This window comes from Cygnus olor, chromosome 18 (assembly GCF_009769625.2).
Source record: "Cygnus olor isolate bCygOlo1 chromosome 18, bCygOlo1.pri.v2, whole genome shotgun sequence".
Lineage (NCBI taxonomy): Eukaryota > Metazoa > Chordata > Aves > Anseriformes > Anatidae > Cygnus > Cygnus olor.
Window position 1 is genome coordinate 2,920,110 of NC_049186.1, and position 20,286 is coordinate 2,940,395.

Sequence of the window (20,286 nt, forward strand, 5' to 3'; positions counted from 1 at the left end):
CTGAAGAGAGAATAAGGATGGTTACGTCTCATTGCTCAAAGGGGAATTTTTTCAGAGCCTTACAAATTAAATAGGACGTCAGAAAGCAAGCAGTCAATGAACCATCAGGTGCTGTTTGTCACAAATCTAGCAAGAGCGTCAGAAGGTTCCCTGGGGGCATCAGCAGCGGGTTTGGGGCAGGCAAAAAGCTATACGGACTCTTTTCCTATGTACAGGAGACCCCAGCTCTGCAGAGTCCTTCGGTGTCATTGCCTGTACGGTTTGCCTGGTGTCAGAGCCAGAAGATTTCACAGCAGGGGCACACTGAGCCTCTAGGTAACTCTTTCAGCCACGAAGTTGATGATACAATATGTGGAGGACTTCACAAAGGATGGAAGACAATTGCTTTCCTGAATTGCATCTTGCTAGAGATTTTTGCAGAACTGGCTCCTGGCTCACAGGGCGCTGCTGCCTGGTGTGATGGTCGGGCTAAAGCTGCCTCGTGTAAATACCTTTTAAGAGCGAACAGACACTCTCTGTCCTCACTTGAACCTCAGAGGCTCTGGTGACACAGACACCTCACAGCGCAGCCCTGTTTCCTTGAAAGCTACTCAGGTACACTGATGCCAAAGCAAATTGCAGCGATTTGAACAAAAGGCTCAGTCATGGGGACCTCAAACCCTGTGAACATGAACGCAGGTAAAATGAACACACAAAAGCATTGCCTAGACAGTTTGTTTTGTTTTGTTTTCTCAAAGCAAAGGCTTCAGACAGAAAGGACAGAATCACAGAAATATACAGGCTGTAAACACTTCCAGGGGTGGGGCATCCACAGCACCCAAATGCCTTACCTTCTGAGTGAAGAATTTCTTCCTTATATCTAACCTTAATCTCCCCTCTTTAAAGTCATAAATGGGGGATGGGGAGAAACTTCACAAGTCAGGTCAGTTAAATGGACAGCTTTTCTTAAACCTCACTAAACCTACCTAAACTTTGCTGAAGCTGCAAATGGAGGCCACAAAGCAAAACACATGGGAGTAATTTCCCTACTAGAGCCTAACATTTCTGAGGAGCCAACCCCGTAAGTTAGCTTATTGGCAAGAAAGACGTGCGCTCACCCAGGGCCTGGAGGAGTCAGGGAGACGCAGGACCTCTCACTGGGGCGTACCAGTGTGATTCTGGCCCAGGTCCCAAGCATCTAAGAACTGTCACCGATTGTGACAAGAGTTGTTGTAATTGTGATGCAACAGCCTCTATGAAGGAAGTCCCTGGTTTCTGCGCAGTTTCTTGGTGGGCAGAAGTTCGCATCGAAGCCACCACTGAAAGCCCTTCCAAGGAGGTGCAGTGTGAGTAACTCCCCTCTCTTCAAAAGGGGTCTCAAGCTCAACTGGACCGTACAAAAACTGGTATCATCCTGCTACCCATACTGTCCTGGTTCTCTAACAAGACCTATGCAAACTAACTAGGGTGAATAAATCAAAAGGAAAGGAAGAATGAAAAATTAAGGAAATCATGTTATGTTTATGAGCAGTGACAAAGAAGGTGGATTGTAAAATGATGCACTAGATATCACAGATGTTATAACACAAAATAGTTTAAAAAGCACCCAACATCTCAGGATATGAAGCAGCTAAAGAGAAGAAAACGTCAAAACTCAACTGTCAGACACATTTTGGACAAGAACTCTGCATGTACCCCAAGCTCTCTGGATTCTTTCCCAGAGCTGAGATACCAGTTTACCTACAATTTATCCAGCCCTGTCCAGTCTGTTTTTGACTTATTATAGCATAAACATTTAAGGGTTTTATTTAATCAGCCAGAACAAACGAGTTCAAAGAACACCAGGGAATATGTGTCAAAAAACAACAAGGTTAGATCACTTGCACTGGATTATTCTCCTCTGGCACATCGCAGAAGAAATAACCCCAGTCATGGTCTGTGTGTTCAAAAGTCTACAGGGAATTAGGTCAGCATTATTCAAGGTAAGTGACACTTTAAAGAACTTTAAATTAGCTGTTGACAGTCAGGTAGATAGATTGATGAGTGATTACACAAAGTCCCCAACATTGCCATTTTGTGGTGAAAGCAAATATGAAACGGGAGAAAAGAGTAAGAAAATATGTTAAGATGGTTTTGCCAACCTGGGATGCAGTTGGTTCATTTAAGGACACTGGGAACTTCTAAAACTAATTGTTTCCTCTAAATCAAAAGTTGTCAGAAAGTTTCCTAGCAGAATCACTGGAAGCAGTGCAAGTCAACTACATAAGAAAGAAAGAGGGAAAGAGGGAGAGAGCTTTCCTTATCATCTTTCTTCCTAGCTGGCTGGAAGGGAGCAAGCCAGTGCTTCTGTTGCTGAAGGTCCACATTTAAGGAGAGCAGAAGCGCAGAGCCCCTGAGCTGCACAACTCATGCGGGCTTACTGCATGCACAACACATGTCCTTACTGCAGTGGTCCCTAAAATACATTTTTAAATAAAATTAACTCAACTCAGGAATCTGTAATTAGCACCATCTTTGAGAACAAATCAGAACAAGTTTATTGAGGCGCTCTAACTATTTACAATGCGAGCAAATTTACCCTCAAGGTTCACTTCACTATTTTGTCTCAATTTTCTTGTAATTTCATCCATCACATTTTTTTCAGTCCTCCAAAGGTGATGGATAAAACACAGAAATAAATAGGACCAACTGTTCGCAGAAGCCTAAGGGAAAACAGAATTTTGTTATAAATAATCCTTGGCACAAATCATGGAAATGCAATACTAAAATTGTTTGTTGAATCATTTATGAATTGGGCCTTCAGTTTTAGTTTGCAAATAAGTTACAGTTTTTGTTGATGTTCTTTTTCACTTTGCTTTTTTAGCTGGAAAACGGCCTTTGAGAAACTGAACTGGTATATAATCCAGAAAACACAGTGACTGATGGACTTTTTTAAGGGAATCCCTGTGCTAATACAGGACTCTTTTATGATTTCAAGATAGATGACAAGAACCTAAAGGACGACCAACTTTTACAAGACTTTCTTAAGATGCTGCCATTTTGGGTTTTCATTTCAGCTTTATGCTAAACACATAGAAAAGGCAAAAACAACATGGTGCCTTACAAAAACACTAAAACAAAAAGATTTTCCACATAGGCAATTTTTAGCAGCACCTCTATAGGACAGTTTCTAGAACTGTTCAGGAAATGACTTCCCAATACCTCTCCCAGGAGATTCAAATGAATGCATGTGATCCAACAGATAAATGTGAATGCTAAAAATACGACACAATCTTGTGTTCGTTCCAAGATGGGAGATTTTGAAGATTTGTTGTTACAAACTAATGCAAACCTTCAAGGGAACATAATGGTGTGCTGCCATGCTGCGCATGTAGTCCTGTCACACATGCAGAAATCCACAAAGGCATGGAAATTTTGCTTTCTTGAGGATTTCGGTATTTTAGGGGACAGCTGATTACCCAAACTCCTCACATGAAAGTTATAAACATGAAAAAATATCAAAGAACAGAGAGATGCATTTCTTTCTTAGACTTTTGTCTGTAAATTGCTATTTTTCCTCACCTGAAGAAAGAGAGACGCTTGGAGACAGATAAAAGCAACGTAAGACCATTTCTCATTAGCTGGAGCAGGTGTGCTCAGCCTTACCTGATCTGTCCTCGCACCAGTGGTCTGTTTTTTGTCCTGTTCATATTCGAGTCAAACGGAACCTCAAAGAACTGTAAGAAAAAAAAAAAAAGGAAGAACCAAAATGAAAGGATGCCGGAAATCATGCCATGCGTGGAATGTGCCGGCTGCATCTGCAGGTGCTTTCATCTCCAGTTTTGAAGGTTCAGAAATACAACTGAAATGGCAATCTCCTTTTACTGAACTTTGATAAGTTTGCATTAATACTTTTGGCATCCCCTTAGAAAGAAAATCACCTGGAGGACAAAAATAGTTTGCACAAGTCCCCAAAAGTTAATCATTTGAAGTAGAGCCTGATTCCAAGCTCTGTTCTTGACAGCTTTGACGCAGCTTTTATACACAACAATTATATATAGACATCCATGCACATATACCTCTGCCCCCGGTTTTATATTAATACAAACAGTCCTTACAAATGCTGTGCTTCTGGTATTTTAAAGACAAATGCCATAAATTTTTTTCAAGATCTAACTTCTGAGAACCTATAACCCACCCAAAAATCAATCAACTCTTGTAAAATGCTACTGAAACTGCACTGAGCATCTAGTTCTAGCAGCAGGGAATGAACACACCATATGGTGTTATTTAATGTCACAACCCAATCTGACTTTAAACACTGCCTATGGGAAAATTCAGGCGGCACTATCATCACGCTACGAATTCCTGCAGACTTTTGTACGAGCCGCTTTTTAAAGAATGTTACTGGAAAAGCTGAGTGCAGTTTTCCATGCAGCAAGCGTAAAGCTGTTCCACTTTACATGCACAAAACAAGAGTAAAAATGAAAAAACAAAAACAAACAGAAAAACCCCAACCACCATAGTTAGAGATTCACCAAAACTTATTTAGAGGCAGAGTAATGTGTATTTATAGAAAGAATATTTTCTACTGACGTTATGTCTGAGGTTTTGGGGTAGGATCTCAGTTATAGCGAATATGTAGGACAAGTAGCATAACAAATCATAATTTCAAACAATCAGACTGACAATATGTTGAGCAGTCAAACTGCAGACAGATTTAAGATGACTACATGATAAGATCTATTCTATTTCATCAAGCTGATGCATCCTTTTACACAACAAAAGACAAAATTAGCAAACATCCTCGTTCTGACAGTGCCACATTGCTCGCACTTAATGGGGATGCATTCCCCAGTGCAAAGTGGAAATGTTCATCGAAATCTGTGCAAAAAAAACCTAAATATTCGTGGATTTTTTAAATCTGTACATTGCAAAATTCAACAGATTTCATACATTTATCCACGCAGCCTCTTCCACATGCCGAACACTCCGCGAGGGCAGCAGGGACCAGAGCGGAGCCCATCAGGGAAACTTCCCGCACCAGCATGCCGAGAGGACAGCACCCACCTTTCCCACTGATTGCTTTCAAGTAATTACTGCGTAACAATTTGGGAACCTCTGCTGTTGCTCCTAAGTACTGCAAGCACAGCGGGGAGCAGACACCCATGGATCATCCTGCCCACAGCAATCTCCCTTTGTGGTGCAGTTTTTAATAGTGAAAGGCCCGGGCAGAATCACCTTCCTGGCAGTTTTGGCCATTCCCAAGATCAATGGTTGGAAGAAATCCTGCCTGTGTATGAGTGAGAGAGCACAGACGTGCTCAAGCCCACGTGCTACATTTTTTCTGTTTAAACAAGACTTGCCAACAATACGCTCTAAAAACAAAGTTTGGCAGTAGGCATCACCTCCACATTTTGTGATGCTGATGAAACCGCCCAAATTTGGGAAAGAACGAAGCTGAGGGAAGAGGAGACAAGGGCTGAGCAGCAGCGGGGCACCCCCGGACGCTACTCTGCCAGCCCCCCGGAAAAGCGGTGGCCTCATCCCCCCTCTGGCGGCTGGCCATGGCGCATTAAGCGACTGCTGCTGAAGGCTCTGCTGCACGCTCACGTCCTCAGCGTGTCCGCGACGGGTCTGAAAGCTGCCAGGGCCAGCACAGGAGGAATCCTGCACTTGCTGGGTGCCCTTACAAAGCGGCCTCCCCAGCCAGGGGCCACTCACCTGGAGGAGGACGGGACTTCATGGAGGAAGAGGGCTGTTTTCTAAGCCTCGTCCTCTGTGATGAGTCTGGAGATGCTGCTCCAGGAGCACTGAGAGGTCCCGAGGGTGTGCACCACACACCACTGGGTGCAGACGGACTGGGTGCTGGTGTGAGGCCGGGGTGGCAGCGCTGGGTGTCACACAAAGAGCCTCTGTACACAGCGGCAACAAGTACGTTCCGGGAAGAGAAAGCACTCTGCTTGGATGTGAGACCAGTGATTGCATCTGACAGCTCAGCATTTTGCTAATGTGTTGTTTCACTGTTACATTTCAGAGACAATTATGTTAAATGAAGAAAAAATGTCATTTGACATCCGACTGGTAGAGCAATACAAGGGAAAATTCTATAGAGCTGAAGTCTTCTCTTTCACTTCTCCTGAAAATATTTTGGGCTATGTGCAGTTTGGGTTTGTCTTAAAGGCCCGGTCTTCCCTTTACTGGTATTTGCAAAGTCTGACTTCCCAGCTTTCGTCTAGTTTAAACTCGTGCTCCTGAGGAGATTCTGGCTGTTAAATACTCTCGGCTAAAGGTACTCAGTGTGCGATGGGTAAAACCAAAATAATGCGTACGTTTTAAACTCCATGCTTTTCAAATGTAACAGGGCTGAAATGAAGAACAGTTGGATGCTCAACACTGTTGAGAGAATTGGAATTAGGCAATCGGTATAACCTGACAATACCATAATCAGTGTATGAAATATTTCCATATATTTGACACAGCAGTTAACCCCCGAACATAACTTATTTTGAACAAGAAACTTCTCTGGTAAGTTAAGTAGCCCAAAAATGCCAGTCTCTGCTCTACTGTGTGACATGGCTGCTCCTGAAAGATTACTGCCTGCCTTAGGTCTTCTTTGCTTTTCTAAGTCGAAGTGACAATCTGAATAATCTATTACTGTCAACTGCATGCAAGAAATTACATATCTGATTGAACTAGAGTTAAGAAAAATCCTTTTATTTGCAATACCCCAGATTCTTTCACTGAGCAAGTTGCAATTACGTCAGCAAGATGCCATTTGTCAAACTTTTTACATTTTGTTCCCAGATGTTCAACAAAATTCTCCTTCCACTTGAAATTATTTCCCCCTGATATTCTAGAAAAATGAAAAAAATGTGCATCTCAAATATCATTCCATACGAATGAGAGAGTGAACTCAAACATACTATCTCAGGCCAGGCCAACACAGTACTGCCTGCTTTAGCAAACAGTAAATTCAGAGAGATGAATCCTGGATAAATAAATATTTCAGAAGCTCTCATGAGACTATTTCTTCAGGAATGCATCAGTCCAGCCAGACAAGGCAGAATATTTTCTCCCCCAGGTATTTGGGAGGCTAGCCACCAAAAGGACAGACAGAGGGTTAAATCTACAGCATCTAAAATCCCCAAGTGACAAAACTTGGCAATGGCTTTCAAGACCCTAACCTAAATTTTAATCAGTACGCACGAACATTTAAAATACAATGTCAGAAAAAAATAAATCAGGCCAGCTAGTACTTTGTGGTTTATTTCTCTGGCAGACTCATCAGACTCTTTGTGTAGATCCCATCTAGTTAATATACAGTAATTATATCTTAAACACGTAACAAATCTTAGATTAGCTGTCACATTACTGCTTACAGTTATTTACAGTCGTGTTTTTGCTTTCCTGAGCTGCTTCATATTGGTTTCCTCTTTGTTTCTAAGAGAAACGTTACGGATTGCTTCGTTTCTTTAAGACACCTCCTGGCCTAGCAGCCAAGCGCTGGGCGCGGGGCAGCCGATGGCTGGCGCTGGCTGAGGGCCTCCCGTTAATGCCGGCGTCCAGGCGAAGCCAGGCCTCACACATCACCCCCAGAGGCACACAGCGCGGCACCCACCCTCTACCTGCACAGGACGCCCGCTCGCTCTTTCAGTATCACCACCGAGGAGCTGATTTGTAGTTACAGACAGACAGCACCTATTGAGCTCTCAGGCAGAGCGGCCTGACTGCTCGCGGTTAATTAGGCCCGCTTGAGGGGATGGAAAGCCCTGAGCACGAGCCGTTTGCCTCTGCGGGCGTCCCTGCGGGAACGATTTCAGCTGCTGAATTATGACAATTCAATACCTTGATTCCTGTTAACACGCAAACGTAAATAGAGCACGTTAAGAGGAACAACATGTCATGCAGTTTCTCAAACGGCTCGCCCACGCGGAGGCTAGGAGACCTTGTTCATACACCTCGCCGGATTTAGAGCGCAGCCAGGCCCAGCCTGGCCCCCGTCCAGGGCCTGCTCTAATGTGGGACATGTGGTGGAAACAGCACCGCTGAGGTGGGCACAGCTCTGCCGTGTATTGACATAACATTTTGCTCTAATGCTAAACACATATTTACATCAGAACTGATAATCCCACGGGTCCAAAGACGCAGCGTATCCCTGCTATTAAAAGACAATTTAATTGGAGGCGACCCAGAGACCTTCCTGCTGAGAAACCAACCCTGTGCCCGAGCAGGTTCCAACAAACTCCCGGGCAGCAGCCCCACTGCTGAGGTGTCACCCCGGCCTCCCACCCCAGCCACGGTCCTCTCGCCCACCGGGACACCCCCAGATAAGCTTCTACGTAAAGCTCTGTGCTCACAAGGAGCACAGGAACTTCAGCCTGATCCTAAGGAGACAAAATTACGTGCTGTTCCCAGCACCTCACCCCAGACCTACAATATGAACCTAGTGCAAGCAACTTACAGATAAATTGCAATTAAAACACGGCAGATCAAGTTTCAGTGCAAGCAGGTGGGCTTCGAGTCATCCTACTTAACGCTGGGGACTTAACTAAGGCGCCGAGGCGAGGCGTGTTTTCCCCATGGCTCCCTGTGTATTTAACACAGAAAAGAAAAGCTGAACAGCCCGCGGGCGCTTCAGGAGCTGCGCTGCCCTCGGGGTGGATTTCTTTCTCTCCCAAGCCCGCAAGAGGATCCAAGGGCAGTTCATGTGAGTTGGTGGCACAGATGAGGGCCAGACAATGTGGGGCTGTTGCCAAAGGACCTTCACCTCCAGCTCCGCAGTGCTACGGTCCCCAACCCCCCCGCACCCTGCACTGCACCGTGGGGTGAGACCGAGCCATGCAGATGGGTGGCAGCAAAGCCTCTCCTCGGCTAGCATCTCTTGCTCCAGACCCAAGCCAACATTTGTAACACAGTGCAAATAATGATGAGTACAACGAGACTCTCCGTGTCACCAAATGTCTGAAGCTGGGCTGACACTGGGCTGCACGTCCGGTGTGCACTCGTCTTGCTGCATGGGAGGCTTCTTGCGTCCTGTGACTTCCCTGGGCTAGAGTAAGCTCGGATCCTCTTTGGGGTTGCTTGGTATCGCCAAGGAGCAAATAGCTAACCAGAAATGCCATTGAAACACACACTGGAAACTAAAAAGGTACTGGGATCGGGGAGGCATGGGTAGAGCAGAACCAGGTGGAGCGTGTGGCAGAAGAGCCGAGGCCGGGCACCTGGACAGCACCCAGAGCTCTCCTGAGAGGGGGACGTCGAGGGAGCTGATCCTCCGCCAGCCATGCCGCCTCCAAATTCAGCAGGTTGAGCACCAGCCCTTTCCTGTAAGGTCTGCTGCATTTCTCACGTGCTCAGGGAACAGTTGCTACAATAAGCGCTGGGAATGCATCAGACTCCCAAGGTTCCAGCTCCTCCTTTGAGGTCTCTTCCCCTCCACAGTATCTGGTTATTTCTACTCTGCATGTTTTCAGTGATTTATCTTATATTGTGATAAAGTAACATATAATTACATAAAAGGAAAAGAAAAACCTAACATATAATTTATGGTAAATAAGATCAAAGTCAAGTTTATTACTATAGGTTTTCTTCTGGTTTCCTTTCAATCACTTCTATATGAAAACAACAAAGAATAATTAAAGTATATTACAAAGGTCTTTTTATTCAATTGTACACAGATGTTTTTTTTAAAAAAAAAGCGAAGGGAAGGATTTTCAAAAGCACTCATGTACTGGTCTAACACTATTCTCACTGAAGTCAGTGGCAGTTTGACTTCAATGAGAGCACAGACAGACCAATACTGAGTGATTCTGAAAATCCCACCCTAATTGTACAAACAAGAGAAGGCTTTAGAGATTGCTGGCTTGGAGATTGTATATTTGAGAATCATAAAGGGCACACAGCACCTGTTTGTCTTCAAGATATGAAAATAAAGCAAGGCAAATATTTTAAGGATTAGAAATGACTTTTTTTTTTTCTTTTTCTCTTTTTTTAAAGCAGTATCTGAAAACCCTCTGGCTCTGCAGTTTCCAGTCTAGCTATAGATCTGCTTTAATATTTTCAATTTCAAAGAGGATTCTGATTAAAAATGAGATTGATGCAAGCCTGAACAATGTTACCAACAGACAGAGAAGGGCAGCTAACCCCCAAACTGTCATTTCCCAGCGAACCCAAGAAAGGCTGCTAGGTAAAGCAGCTGCCACAGTTTGATTTTTTTTTAAAGACGCATTCCTCATGCTAGCCAGTGTTTAGAAGCCCATTGCTGCATACAGGGAAGAGGACAGGAGGTAACTGCAAAGAAAATGTTGAGATCTGTCACTTCAGAAGTGTATTTTCAGGACTGAGGACGCAAAGACCTACAGACTTCAATTAGCACTTATTTGGCCCGTAAGGTTAACGACATGCCACGCAGGCTGGCCGTTTAGGTGCTCAAGAGATGACATGCTGCTACCTCCCTGGCCACTTCCAGGTGCATGACTTTGTAAGGATGCTCAGACATCCACTGCCCCCCAGCCCAAGACACCTTTTATGTTCTGTTGTACTTAAACACCAGGTACCCTTACTGGGAAGTGTCCCCAGGCTCTGTGGCACGCCGGGGACTTGTTTTGCTGCCCCCCAGGTGCCTTCTGATGCAGTGACATCCTTCTGCTCCCACCACCCCAGCCACTCCGCTCCGAAACCAAACGAATCCCCACCCAAACTGCTTCCAGAAGAGAGACAGCGAGTACTCGGGCAGCCGAAACCTCCGAAACCTCCATGCCGTCCTTCACCTGGCTTCTTGAAACAAGGCAGCGCCAGCAGAGAGGTGTGCCTGCTCTCTGTTTGTTGTCAGCTCATCCAAACCCCATTAGTGGGTCTGACCAACAACACAAGCACTCATTAGAGTCTTGCGGCTTGCCGGCCTCTTCGTCAACGCTTTTGCCAAGCGATTTCCTCTGGTGATACCACAAACACTGCTACAAGGAGCTTGAAAAGCATGGAACTGTGATAACACTCAGGAGGGACAAAGGGACACGGCCCAAACACCAGCATGCCTCATTACTGCTGCTCTGTCTGCAGGTCCCGTGGTGATGACAGACGCGTCCTAAAGCACGAAGCCCGTGGCTGCTGAAGTGTGGCTCAAGGGGCTGCTGCCACTGCAGGTGGGATGCGTTTGGGGCTCCACCTGGGCTAAGGGAACAAGGATGGAGCACAAGGCCCTGGGCACACACGGCGTGCCCAAGCAAGGCACTGATGAAGCAGAAGATAACTGAAACTACACATGGTCTTCAGTTGTATGAATAACTTGCCATGGGGTGTTTGCACCAAATGTCATTTATCTACTCCATCTTTGAATCAAATTTACTAGCATCAATGCATAAAAAAATGAAGCTTGTTCCATCTCATTGTTCTCAATGCACAAGAAGTTCAAGACTTGAGAATGGGATTTAAAAAAAAAGAATCTCCTGTTTTGGTGCTCCTGGGGAACCACTGAGGAGCCCAGCTCTTCCCACTAAAATCACATTTTGCTTAGAAGATTTTCTAATGACAAAAAAAACAGTAACAAAAATAAAACCATAAACTTATTTTAAAAGCTACTCAATCCTGAGAACTGCTGACAGCATGGGCCACCGAAACAGCGTGTTCGGGAGGCTGGGCGGAGGTCGGCCACAGCCTCAGGGGCAAGGCGAGCTGGGTACCGCAGCCAGACGCTCACCTGCTGCGATCCACCCAGGAGAAATAACCTTCCTGGGAAGAAAGACTGGTTTCTGGCCCGCTGCCAAAGGCTTCTAATAATATTAAATATTTACCACCAACAAGTTCTTTTTATTTAGCACACAACGAACGTGTCCGCAAACAAACGCTCCCTGCTCCAAGCCTCGCCCTGGCCCCGCTTGCGGGAGGGGGCTGCACGGTCACTTGCCCATCACCATCTTCAGCCTCCTTGAAATGAAAGAAGCTATTTCCTAGTGCAGCACGGGCTGCACCGAGTGCTTTCCCATCCCTTCCTTCCTTTTAGGCACGGACTTGGTCACCACTGTGCTCCTCCTTTACACCTTGCAAAGGAAAGTGCTATAAATGTGTTTCACAGGTCTGAGCTCCCTGGTTAGATGAACACCTCGTGCTCTTCCCTTGTGCCAGCTCACCAAATGACCTCATCTGGCCAAAAGTAACAAATTTCCCAGTTGATTTTTCCCCCTGGATCATTTTTTCATCTATTTCACCGGATCAGGTCACCCTGGGTGAGAACACAGGAGAGGCTGGGGCTGAAACTGTGACTCGGCTCCATCGGGGATCCCCGAGTGCGGGCACCTGCGCAGAAGCAGCCACACAGCAGTGGCTCTTGCCTCCAGGGGCTGAACTGCTCTCTCTGTGCAGACTCTTGGGATAAGGCAATGAAGGAACGTTCAACTCCATCCATTGTGTTTCCCTGCAATAATAAGGGAAAACTTAACCTACACATACAAAATTCAACAACTGGACTGTGGTCAGCCACAATCAGCTAGCTATTCACGCAGGATTTGTGTAAGTTTGTAAATGATGAATTAGAAGTGGATGCCTGATGCAGAGGCACATACTTTCCATTCTTTGAGAACTATTTAATTCCTACACATCTCAGGAACAACTATTAGAGCTGAAGAAAAGCACCACCTTTGTGCCTACCAAAATGCATTCAATCACTTTGCAGTGCCATGCTCCCAAAGAGATTCCTTTGCATTAAATCATATTTGTCACGATGCCAGCATGCCATAAGTGCAACGTATAATTTAAAAAACAAACAAAACTTCAAATAACAATCTCTTTGCTGAAGATAGGAATTGTACAAGGTCAGTATCTGGTTTAAGTTACTATATGTCCTAAAATACATGAGGCCAGGTCCTCTGGACACAGTGCAGCTGCTTTGAGCAATACTGCAGATAAAATCCGATACTGAAGATGGCTTAGACAAATTCCTGTGGTGGAATAAAGTTGTTACTCAGGAACTCTTGGGGAAGTATTTCTGCTCCCCAGTGCAACTGTTAAGTCAAGCAGGAGCCCCAGAGTCAACTGGAAGGCACAAGTCTCCTCCAGATGACAACTGAGAGCAAACAGAGGCAGCAGCTTACCTAACGCCTGACCAAGACACAAAGCCTTTGTTTCTCTTTAGTAACCCAGTACACAGGGATCCTGAGCTCCCAGCTTCGGCCAGGGCAGTTGTAAAAGGGGCAGGTAACTAGACAGCCCTCCACAATATCAGTATCAGCTGTTTTCAGTCCCTCATGGCTACTACAGAGCGCTATAAAATAAAGCAGCCTTGCTGCTGCTCTGTTCTTGCCCAGGAGATTAGAGCAAGGAAGTGTAAAGGTGAGATTTAAATCACTTCCACACATCCCCTGGCTCCTACCCGTGTGTCCAGGATCCAGGTCATTTTAATCAGCTTTTTATAATTTGTCACTCCGATGGTAAGAATACTAATCCACCACAATGTGCTTCCTGCCAGGCACCTGAATATTAATCCATAAACTGCTCTCTTATATCATATGTAAATGTGTTCATTTTAACTACTTGTGTCTGGCACGGCCTGTTAGCATTGCTTTTTTTTCTTACAATACAGACAAAAGTAGCACTGCAGCAGGTTTGCCTACTTTTGGCCATAGCAAGGTTATGCATTTATTTGCATACACATGGCTTACTTACCCAAAACACCTTTTAGTTTTGGAAATATAAAATTAATTTTTTTTTTTTTTACTTGAAGTCACTGGCATATGAGAAAAAATAATTTGCTTTGGTTTGTCTGTATTTGGCAAAAGAAGAGCCTTCAGCTCCTTTAGGAAAAAATACCTCGAAAGCTCGCCAACAGTAAAAAAAATAAAATTAAATTAAAATCCCACACCAAAAAACAAGGAACAAAATCTGGGCACAAGATTCTAAGTGTGAACAAGGGTGTAAAACGGCATTAACATTTACTAACATGCCTCAGAAAAACAGAATGATAACTTTGCCCAACTGTTGCAAGACTGATCTGCTGGACTTACAGCAGCTCAGACTTCTTAATATTAATAAAATCATTCCTCAAGATTTATTGCTTTAAAGTACTGAAGAGTTGATAGCAGGAAGAGTTTTAAATCACATTCTTACATATGGCATATTTAGGGAATCTACTGAGTCTACTGGAGATAATTTCAAGTATATCCTTCAACCAAAAGTAAATAAATAAATAAAACAATTTTTTCTGTTGTTCAGATGTCTGAAAAAAAAGAGCAAGAAATATCTGCAGGGGATTTCATGAGTTACATTTAACCGGCAAGAGAACTTGCTTCCAAAAGGCATCTACTTTCTTCTGTTCTGCAGAGCTGTAAATGTTGAAAGGCAGCATCAAAGGCACCTTGATGAGTGCAACACTAACTTCATTTGTATGATGCTGGTTTTATTTTTTAAAATAGCTTGGCAGTAAAGCAAATTACAAAAAAACAAACCACCCTGTCTCCCATGTGAACAGAAATTAACTGAGAGCTCTCAATATCCTCATAATACATATTTTTTTCTTACTGATTTGACAGACCACAAAGGAAAGCTGTATCTCTGCTGAAGAACTCAGTAAAATGCAAAACTTACAAAAAGCCTACAGCTAAAGATAGATGATATACTTTCATGAACAGCAGGATTCAGCCAAGGGTCATCAGACTGCATGGAAGAGGTCTGTGAAAGCCTACCCAGAAAAGCAAGGTACACACGCAACGTGGCAGGCTACACATGGGGCAGTTTAAAGGCATTCTCTCCTCTGTGAAGCCATCACAGCTCTGCTGATCAAAAGACACAGAAGAGTTGCTCACCAAACTATATGAAAAATTTCTGTTCAAGCCTAAGGATTTTTCCCATAGTAAATAAGTTTTGGTAAGGACTCTATCTTCAAAATACCATGTAGAACATGTAGACCTGCCAAATATGGTAAGTAAGTACAATAAAATAACCCATATACAATATATATTTAACCAATTAGCTCCAGCTTTGCAGGTAAAACCTAGTACTTTTTTTTTTTCTTTTTATAAAGCATCACGAACAAACTGGGACCTTTAAATGAGGGTGGCCATCATTATGCTCTTCTGTTAAGAGCTGGATGACAAACCTCCACACCAAGAATTCAAGTTACAAAGACATCCTGGACTAATAAACAGGCCTCACCTTTTCTTCCCCTTCATTAAGAAGAAAGTGAAGCAACAGGCTTCCAAGGACCCATCAGAAAGCACAAACACCCAAACCTGTTGCAGGGGCATCACATCATCCATCTTTCTAAAGCTGTCAAGAAATGTTTGTCATTCCAGTACTGCTTGCATCTCCCCAACACTAAGATAACACGCCCATCAATCTCAGCTAGAGTTAAAAGAGGAGTTGAAAAATAAATAGTTCTGAGTCATGTTACTAAGAGGGATTCCACACACTATTAATTTAAGCTTGGAAACCAATTAAGACACCAAATTAGCATTACTTCCCCCCATTTTGAAGGTACAATGACCTATTCGCTTTCCGAAATTATTTACTTTATGACAGCGATCCTTTCAAATGCTTAAGGAGCTTAAACAACAATAGTTCTACTCCTGGCTTCTGGCAACAGGAGAATTTTGGCAAAAGGGGGTCAAAGATACGGCTGAGATAGTGGGATTCTCTCTATTTCAGTAGGCGACACTTAATACGAGAGAACAATAATGAGTGTAATGGCATCAAGGGGGGGGGAATAAACCAGTTTCTATGCAAAACCTGGGACATTCTTTGTCCCTTTTGACCCAAGCGTGGCTCCTTGCTGCCCAGTGCCCCTCTCCAGCAGCAGGCCCGCACCCTGTGCAGCACCCTCTGGAACTGACGCGAGGCCTCAGCCATCCCCTGGGGCTGCACAACCCGCACAGTGCTCCTACAAAATGGCTGCCAGAGGGGAGCTCGTGGCCCACCTGAGTGAGAGAAGGCCTCCTCCAGACTCCTGCAGCCCACGCTGTGGATATCGCCTCAAACCAGCCCTGAACTTGCAGTGTCTTTTTAATATTGACATGCAAATGCCACTCTTGGCAGATCTGTCTGCCAGGTGCCTCAAATGTCACGTGTGTTTGCTAAGTGTTAGTCCCATATGACGTTTCCTGAGTGCCTATGGAAAAAGGAAAGCAGCCCTGCCCCTCGGTGGTCCCGCTTTCCCTGGGTGCCGGCACCCAGGGGTGGGGACCCTCTGCGGCCTGCGCAGGCTCGCGGGGCAGGAAGCCTGGACCGAGCTGAGCCGTGCATGAGGCAAGGTGCCAGCGCGCCATGAGGATTCAACAGGAGGGCTGGCTGACTGGGGGTCTCCGTACGAGGGGTTAAAGCCAGGCTCTGCTTTGTGGACATGTCTGGCACTGGTTTTATTTTCCGCAGAACTAAACCCACAAGCATGAGGCGTCTTTCTGTAACAATGAAGTGCACCACAGTGTCCGATGGGGGACCAAAACCTCAATGTCTTTATTCAGGAAAGTAGGAATATGTGTGGGAGAAGACAAATGATCAGAAGTCCAGCACCAAGGTTCTGCTGATTCGAGCAGGCTTCCATTGCTGGCAAGAATAAGATAAACCAAAAACTTTAATTTGCTTGTCTCAGAGCCCAGGGTAGTTTATGATGCCATCCACCCCACAGTACCTGTGTGCAAGCGTAAAAATTAAAAAATAGAAACTTATCAGGTCTTTTCAAGAGAGAACTGTAAAATCAAAATAGTCCCTCATGGAAACACTCAGAATTTAAAATACAATAAAATAAAATCACTACAAACTGGAATGAAAATGGACACTATAGTATTTCTATGATAAAAAAATATATATATCTGTTGAAAGATCTACTTTTGGACCAGGTTCAAAATTCTTCAGTGAAGGAAGTATATGTATTTGTGACACACCAACTTCACCATTCAAAAACAAGTTTGCAACAAAAAGTTCTTATTCCAAAATAAAAGTAACCATAAAAAACATTCCCGAGGAAAAAAAATGCTTTAAAATTCACATCCCACTAAAATTCAAATGAATTTCCCTAGGTAGGCAAGTCCTTAAATGTATACCTCGATTTAATTACACTGCAGTTCCTGTGTAGACAAGTCCCAAGATGCACTTACATGATAATCATTAAATATGAAGTGGTGAAATGAATTGCAACATTTAGTAATGCTTCTTATGAACTAAGATTTATAGAGGAAGCATGAAATAAAACTGAGAAAGCACATGGTTACAATGTCTGCATGTTGCACTGAACACAAAAGGGCAGATATGAAAACAGCCATTGAAAATTCAGAATGGCCAGGCACAGGCATCTTCCCAAGAGCTGTGCTGCAGAAGCTTACGCTCAGCCCACCTACCTATTTAATCCATGTAATAGGAGTATTAAAATTTGAATGCAATCTAATTACATTTTACAAGTCATTTAAACACGTCGTGAAAATAATCTGCAGAATTGTGCTATTTAGTAAATAGCATTTTTTGCTTAGATCTGCACTTTAGCACTTGTTTAAACTGAGCGGTGGAAAGTTCAGGTATAACTCTCAGTTCCACTATATAAAAATCAGAAAAAAATCTGGTTTTGCAAAGCAATCATCTGTTCATGACTGCAGAAATGACATAAGTGCAAAATATATCAAATTGTGCTTCCAGCAAGAAAAAAAAAAAGAACAAAATAACAGCAATCAGATAAAAGAAACTCTGAATGCAAGTGTCTTGTTGCAGGGAAACGCAGCTGGGCATCAAACTCCTTTATGCACCTTGGCAATTTCTGTCTAAACATCCACCCGTACAAATAAAGGTTTAAGATCTATTTTCTCCACTAAAATATACACAAAACAGGTTTGGAGGATTGCTCATATGGCTTACAAGCACTTCATTTCCACACAAGCATATGCATTCACTATATAAATATTTATAGTTTGGCAGTTCATTCTCCAAATCTGCACGGGTTTTCTCTGTTGGGTTTAACCAGTGATATTTCCTCTGAATTTCCACATTTCCAGATGCTTTGCTCATGCAGCCTTGATGGAGAACAGTTGTGCCTATTAGCAGACAAGCTGCTGACAACTAAGCCCAGCTTCTAAAAGCTGGCAGAGAGATAATCTGGCACCAAGATCTGATAAGCTAAAAGAGAAGAGGCACCATGGCCTGCAAACAGTGGGAAGTCAGAGGAAAACTGGTCAAGCCCCGAGCCTTTCCTTAGGGTGCTTCTCATCTCAGTCCAGAGCGCTGCAGTCAAAGCGAGGAAAAATCTTGTCCTAGTCGAGCAGTCTGCTGGCCAGCACTGCTCCTTTCTCAGCAACCGCAGCCTCTCACACAAAGGAAAGGGAGCATTGCTTCACAAAATGTAAAGGAATTTACTACAGACATATTTAAAAGAGCTGTTTCTCCTCCTTAGTAGTGTAAAATATGATGAAGGTAGGAAAAAAACCCTCTGCTTTATGTTGCTATAAATCCTCTTGCATTGCCTTTCTGCAAATAAGAAGTATAAATTTCATTTTAGAAAAGACATTATTTTGGGGGAAGAAAAAAGGAAAATGCATCTGGGAGACTGGCGATGTTTACTACAAGTATTCTCGCCTTTTCTGAAACTACCTGAACACTGGCAGTGCTGTCACCACTGAGTGCTGGTACCAAAGGGCACTAGCAGAGCAAGTCCAAGCAGCTATGACAGCAGAGCAGCCCTGCACTTCCCTCTCAGCTGCTCACTTCCCAAACTCCTTTCTTGCACGGTTTTCAGCAGCCCATCAGCCACCACACACAGCAAGATCTGCAGAAACGCCCCAGCCAGGGCTTCTATTTGCGTCCTTGCGCCTCACCCCCTCCGTTTCCATTTTCTTAATCCCCTGGCTGCCTGTCTGCAAGGTGGCCGCGGGTATCACGGGGGACCTCAGACTCAGCCTGCCAGGGCGAGCAAGGGGCCAGAGCTCAGCCGGCTTGGCCCCAGCGAAGACAAGTTGCTGCGAGGCTGCTCCGTCCGCCCGAGCAGCAAGTCATCCCCATTTCCCGATGGGAGATGTGCACCAGCGCGTCCCAGCACCACGCCAGACGGAACGGTGACTGTGTTTAGGCAGTACTGGAGTCTTTCCAGGGCAGATAATTTCTTTTTTTTTTTTTTTTTCTCCATGCAGAGAACAAAAAACCTCATCAAAAATCCAAGACCTCATTTAGACTCTTATACTCCTCCTCAGGCATTCATTTTTGGCCACTGTTGAGAGACAGGATTTCTTTGTTTTGTCCCAGAATGACTTTCCCAAAGCATCTTCCAGGTGAAGGGAATTCCCTCCCTCTCCCTGCTGCCGCCCTCCCACCCGCTCCTTAATTAAAGTCGGTACCAACAGAAACCCTGTTACAGACTAAAAGAGCACAAAAAACACATATGGGGATAGGTCTGAGAAAACAGGCCGCTAGCAATTATTTCAGCATTTATTTATAATCTTTCAACTGTTTAAAAATAGATAATGAGGATTATTGCAATTTAACAATAAAGAGGAGGAGAAAAGCAGAAGGAAATGTGTTCTTCATTTCTGAACTTACGCCAGGGAACAGGGATCTCTTTAAGAATGTAACTAATTAAAAAATACCTTTTCCAAAGTAACAGGGCAAATGGAAGCGATGCTTAACCCGAACTATCGGAGTTCAAAGCACCAAGAGAAGCCCCACCAGCTCCGTGTTTTGGCTGGGAGCACACGGGGGCTTGCCGCCCTCGCAGACATCAAGGCCTTACCAGAGAGCTGAGCTGCCTTCACGGTCAGGTTCATCCAAATACCTTTTCCATGAACTAATCAAACAGGCATTTATCAGCCGAAAGAGGAATACGCAAACCGAAGGGGTTTATGTAGGAGTTTTTCCCTTCATAAAGACTCCCGAAACTTCCAGTCCAGAAGGTCTTAGATTATCACGGCACAGCCAGACCCACACAAAGCATCCTTGAAGTCTAGACCAAATGAAAAGATTAGCGGGTCTGCTTCCGTGCTGATTACACCAGACTCATACTGTTTTTCCAGCGGATGCTTTCATAATTAAATATCAAGTAACAGGAGGCACTAACATTTATGTCACCTTCACCTATGAAAATAATAAAAAAAAAAGTTTTTGCATTGAGAAATCTAAAGTATTAAAAATCAGTCTGTAGCTGTAACAGCGACCTGTCAAGCTGCAAAGAGAAATCTCGATTCCAGAGAAGAGCGTCCCTTGGGAAGGGCCCGGCAGCACCGCGTATTGGCAAAGCAGAATACCAATCACATTATGCCTGTAACTAATATGAACAAAGTGGAATGAGTAATAAAAGCCAACAAAAAACAACTTTTACTCTGATTAGTGATCGCAGACTAATAGGCTTCAATCGCAATTTAAAATTAGGTG

At 44.1% G+C, this 20,286-nt stretch overlaps 1 protein-coding gene across 1 annotated transcript in view; it reads right to left on the minus strand.

Annotated features, from left to right (window-relative positions):
* Positions 1 to 20,286, minus strand: part of LOC121056950 (protoheme IX farnesyltransferase, mitochondrial) — a 103,494-nt gene that overhangs the window by 30,436 nt on the left and 52,772 nt on the right. Inside the window, exon 5 of the mRNA XM_040530526.1 lies at positions 3,625 to 3,695. Within this exon, the coding sequence (XP_040386460.1) occupies positions 3,625 to 3,695 (71 nt within the window). The remainder of the gene's footprint in view (positions 1 to 3,624; positions 3,696 to 20,286) is intronic.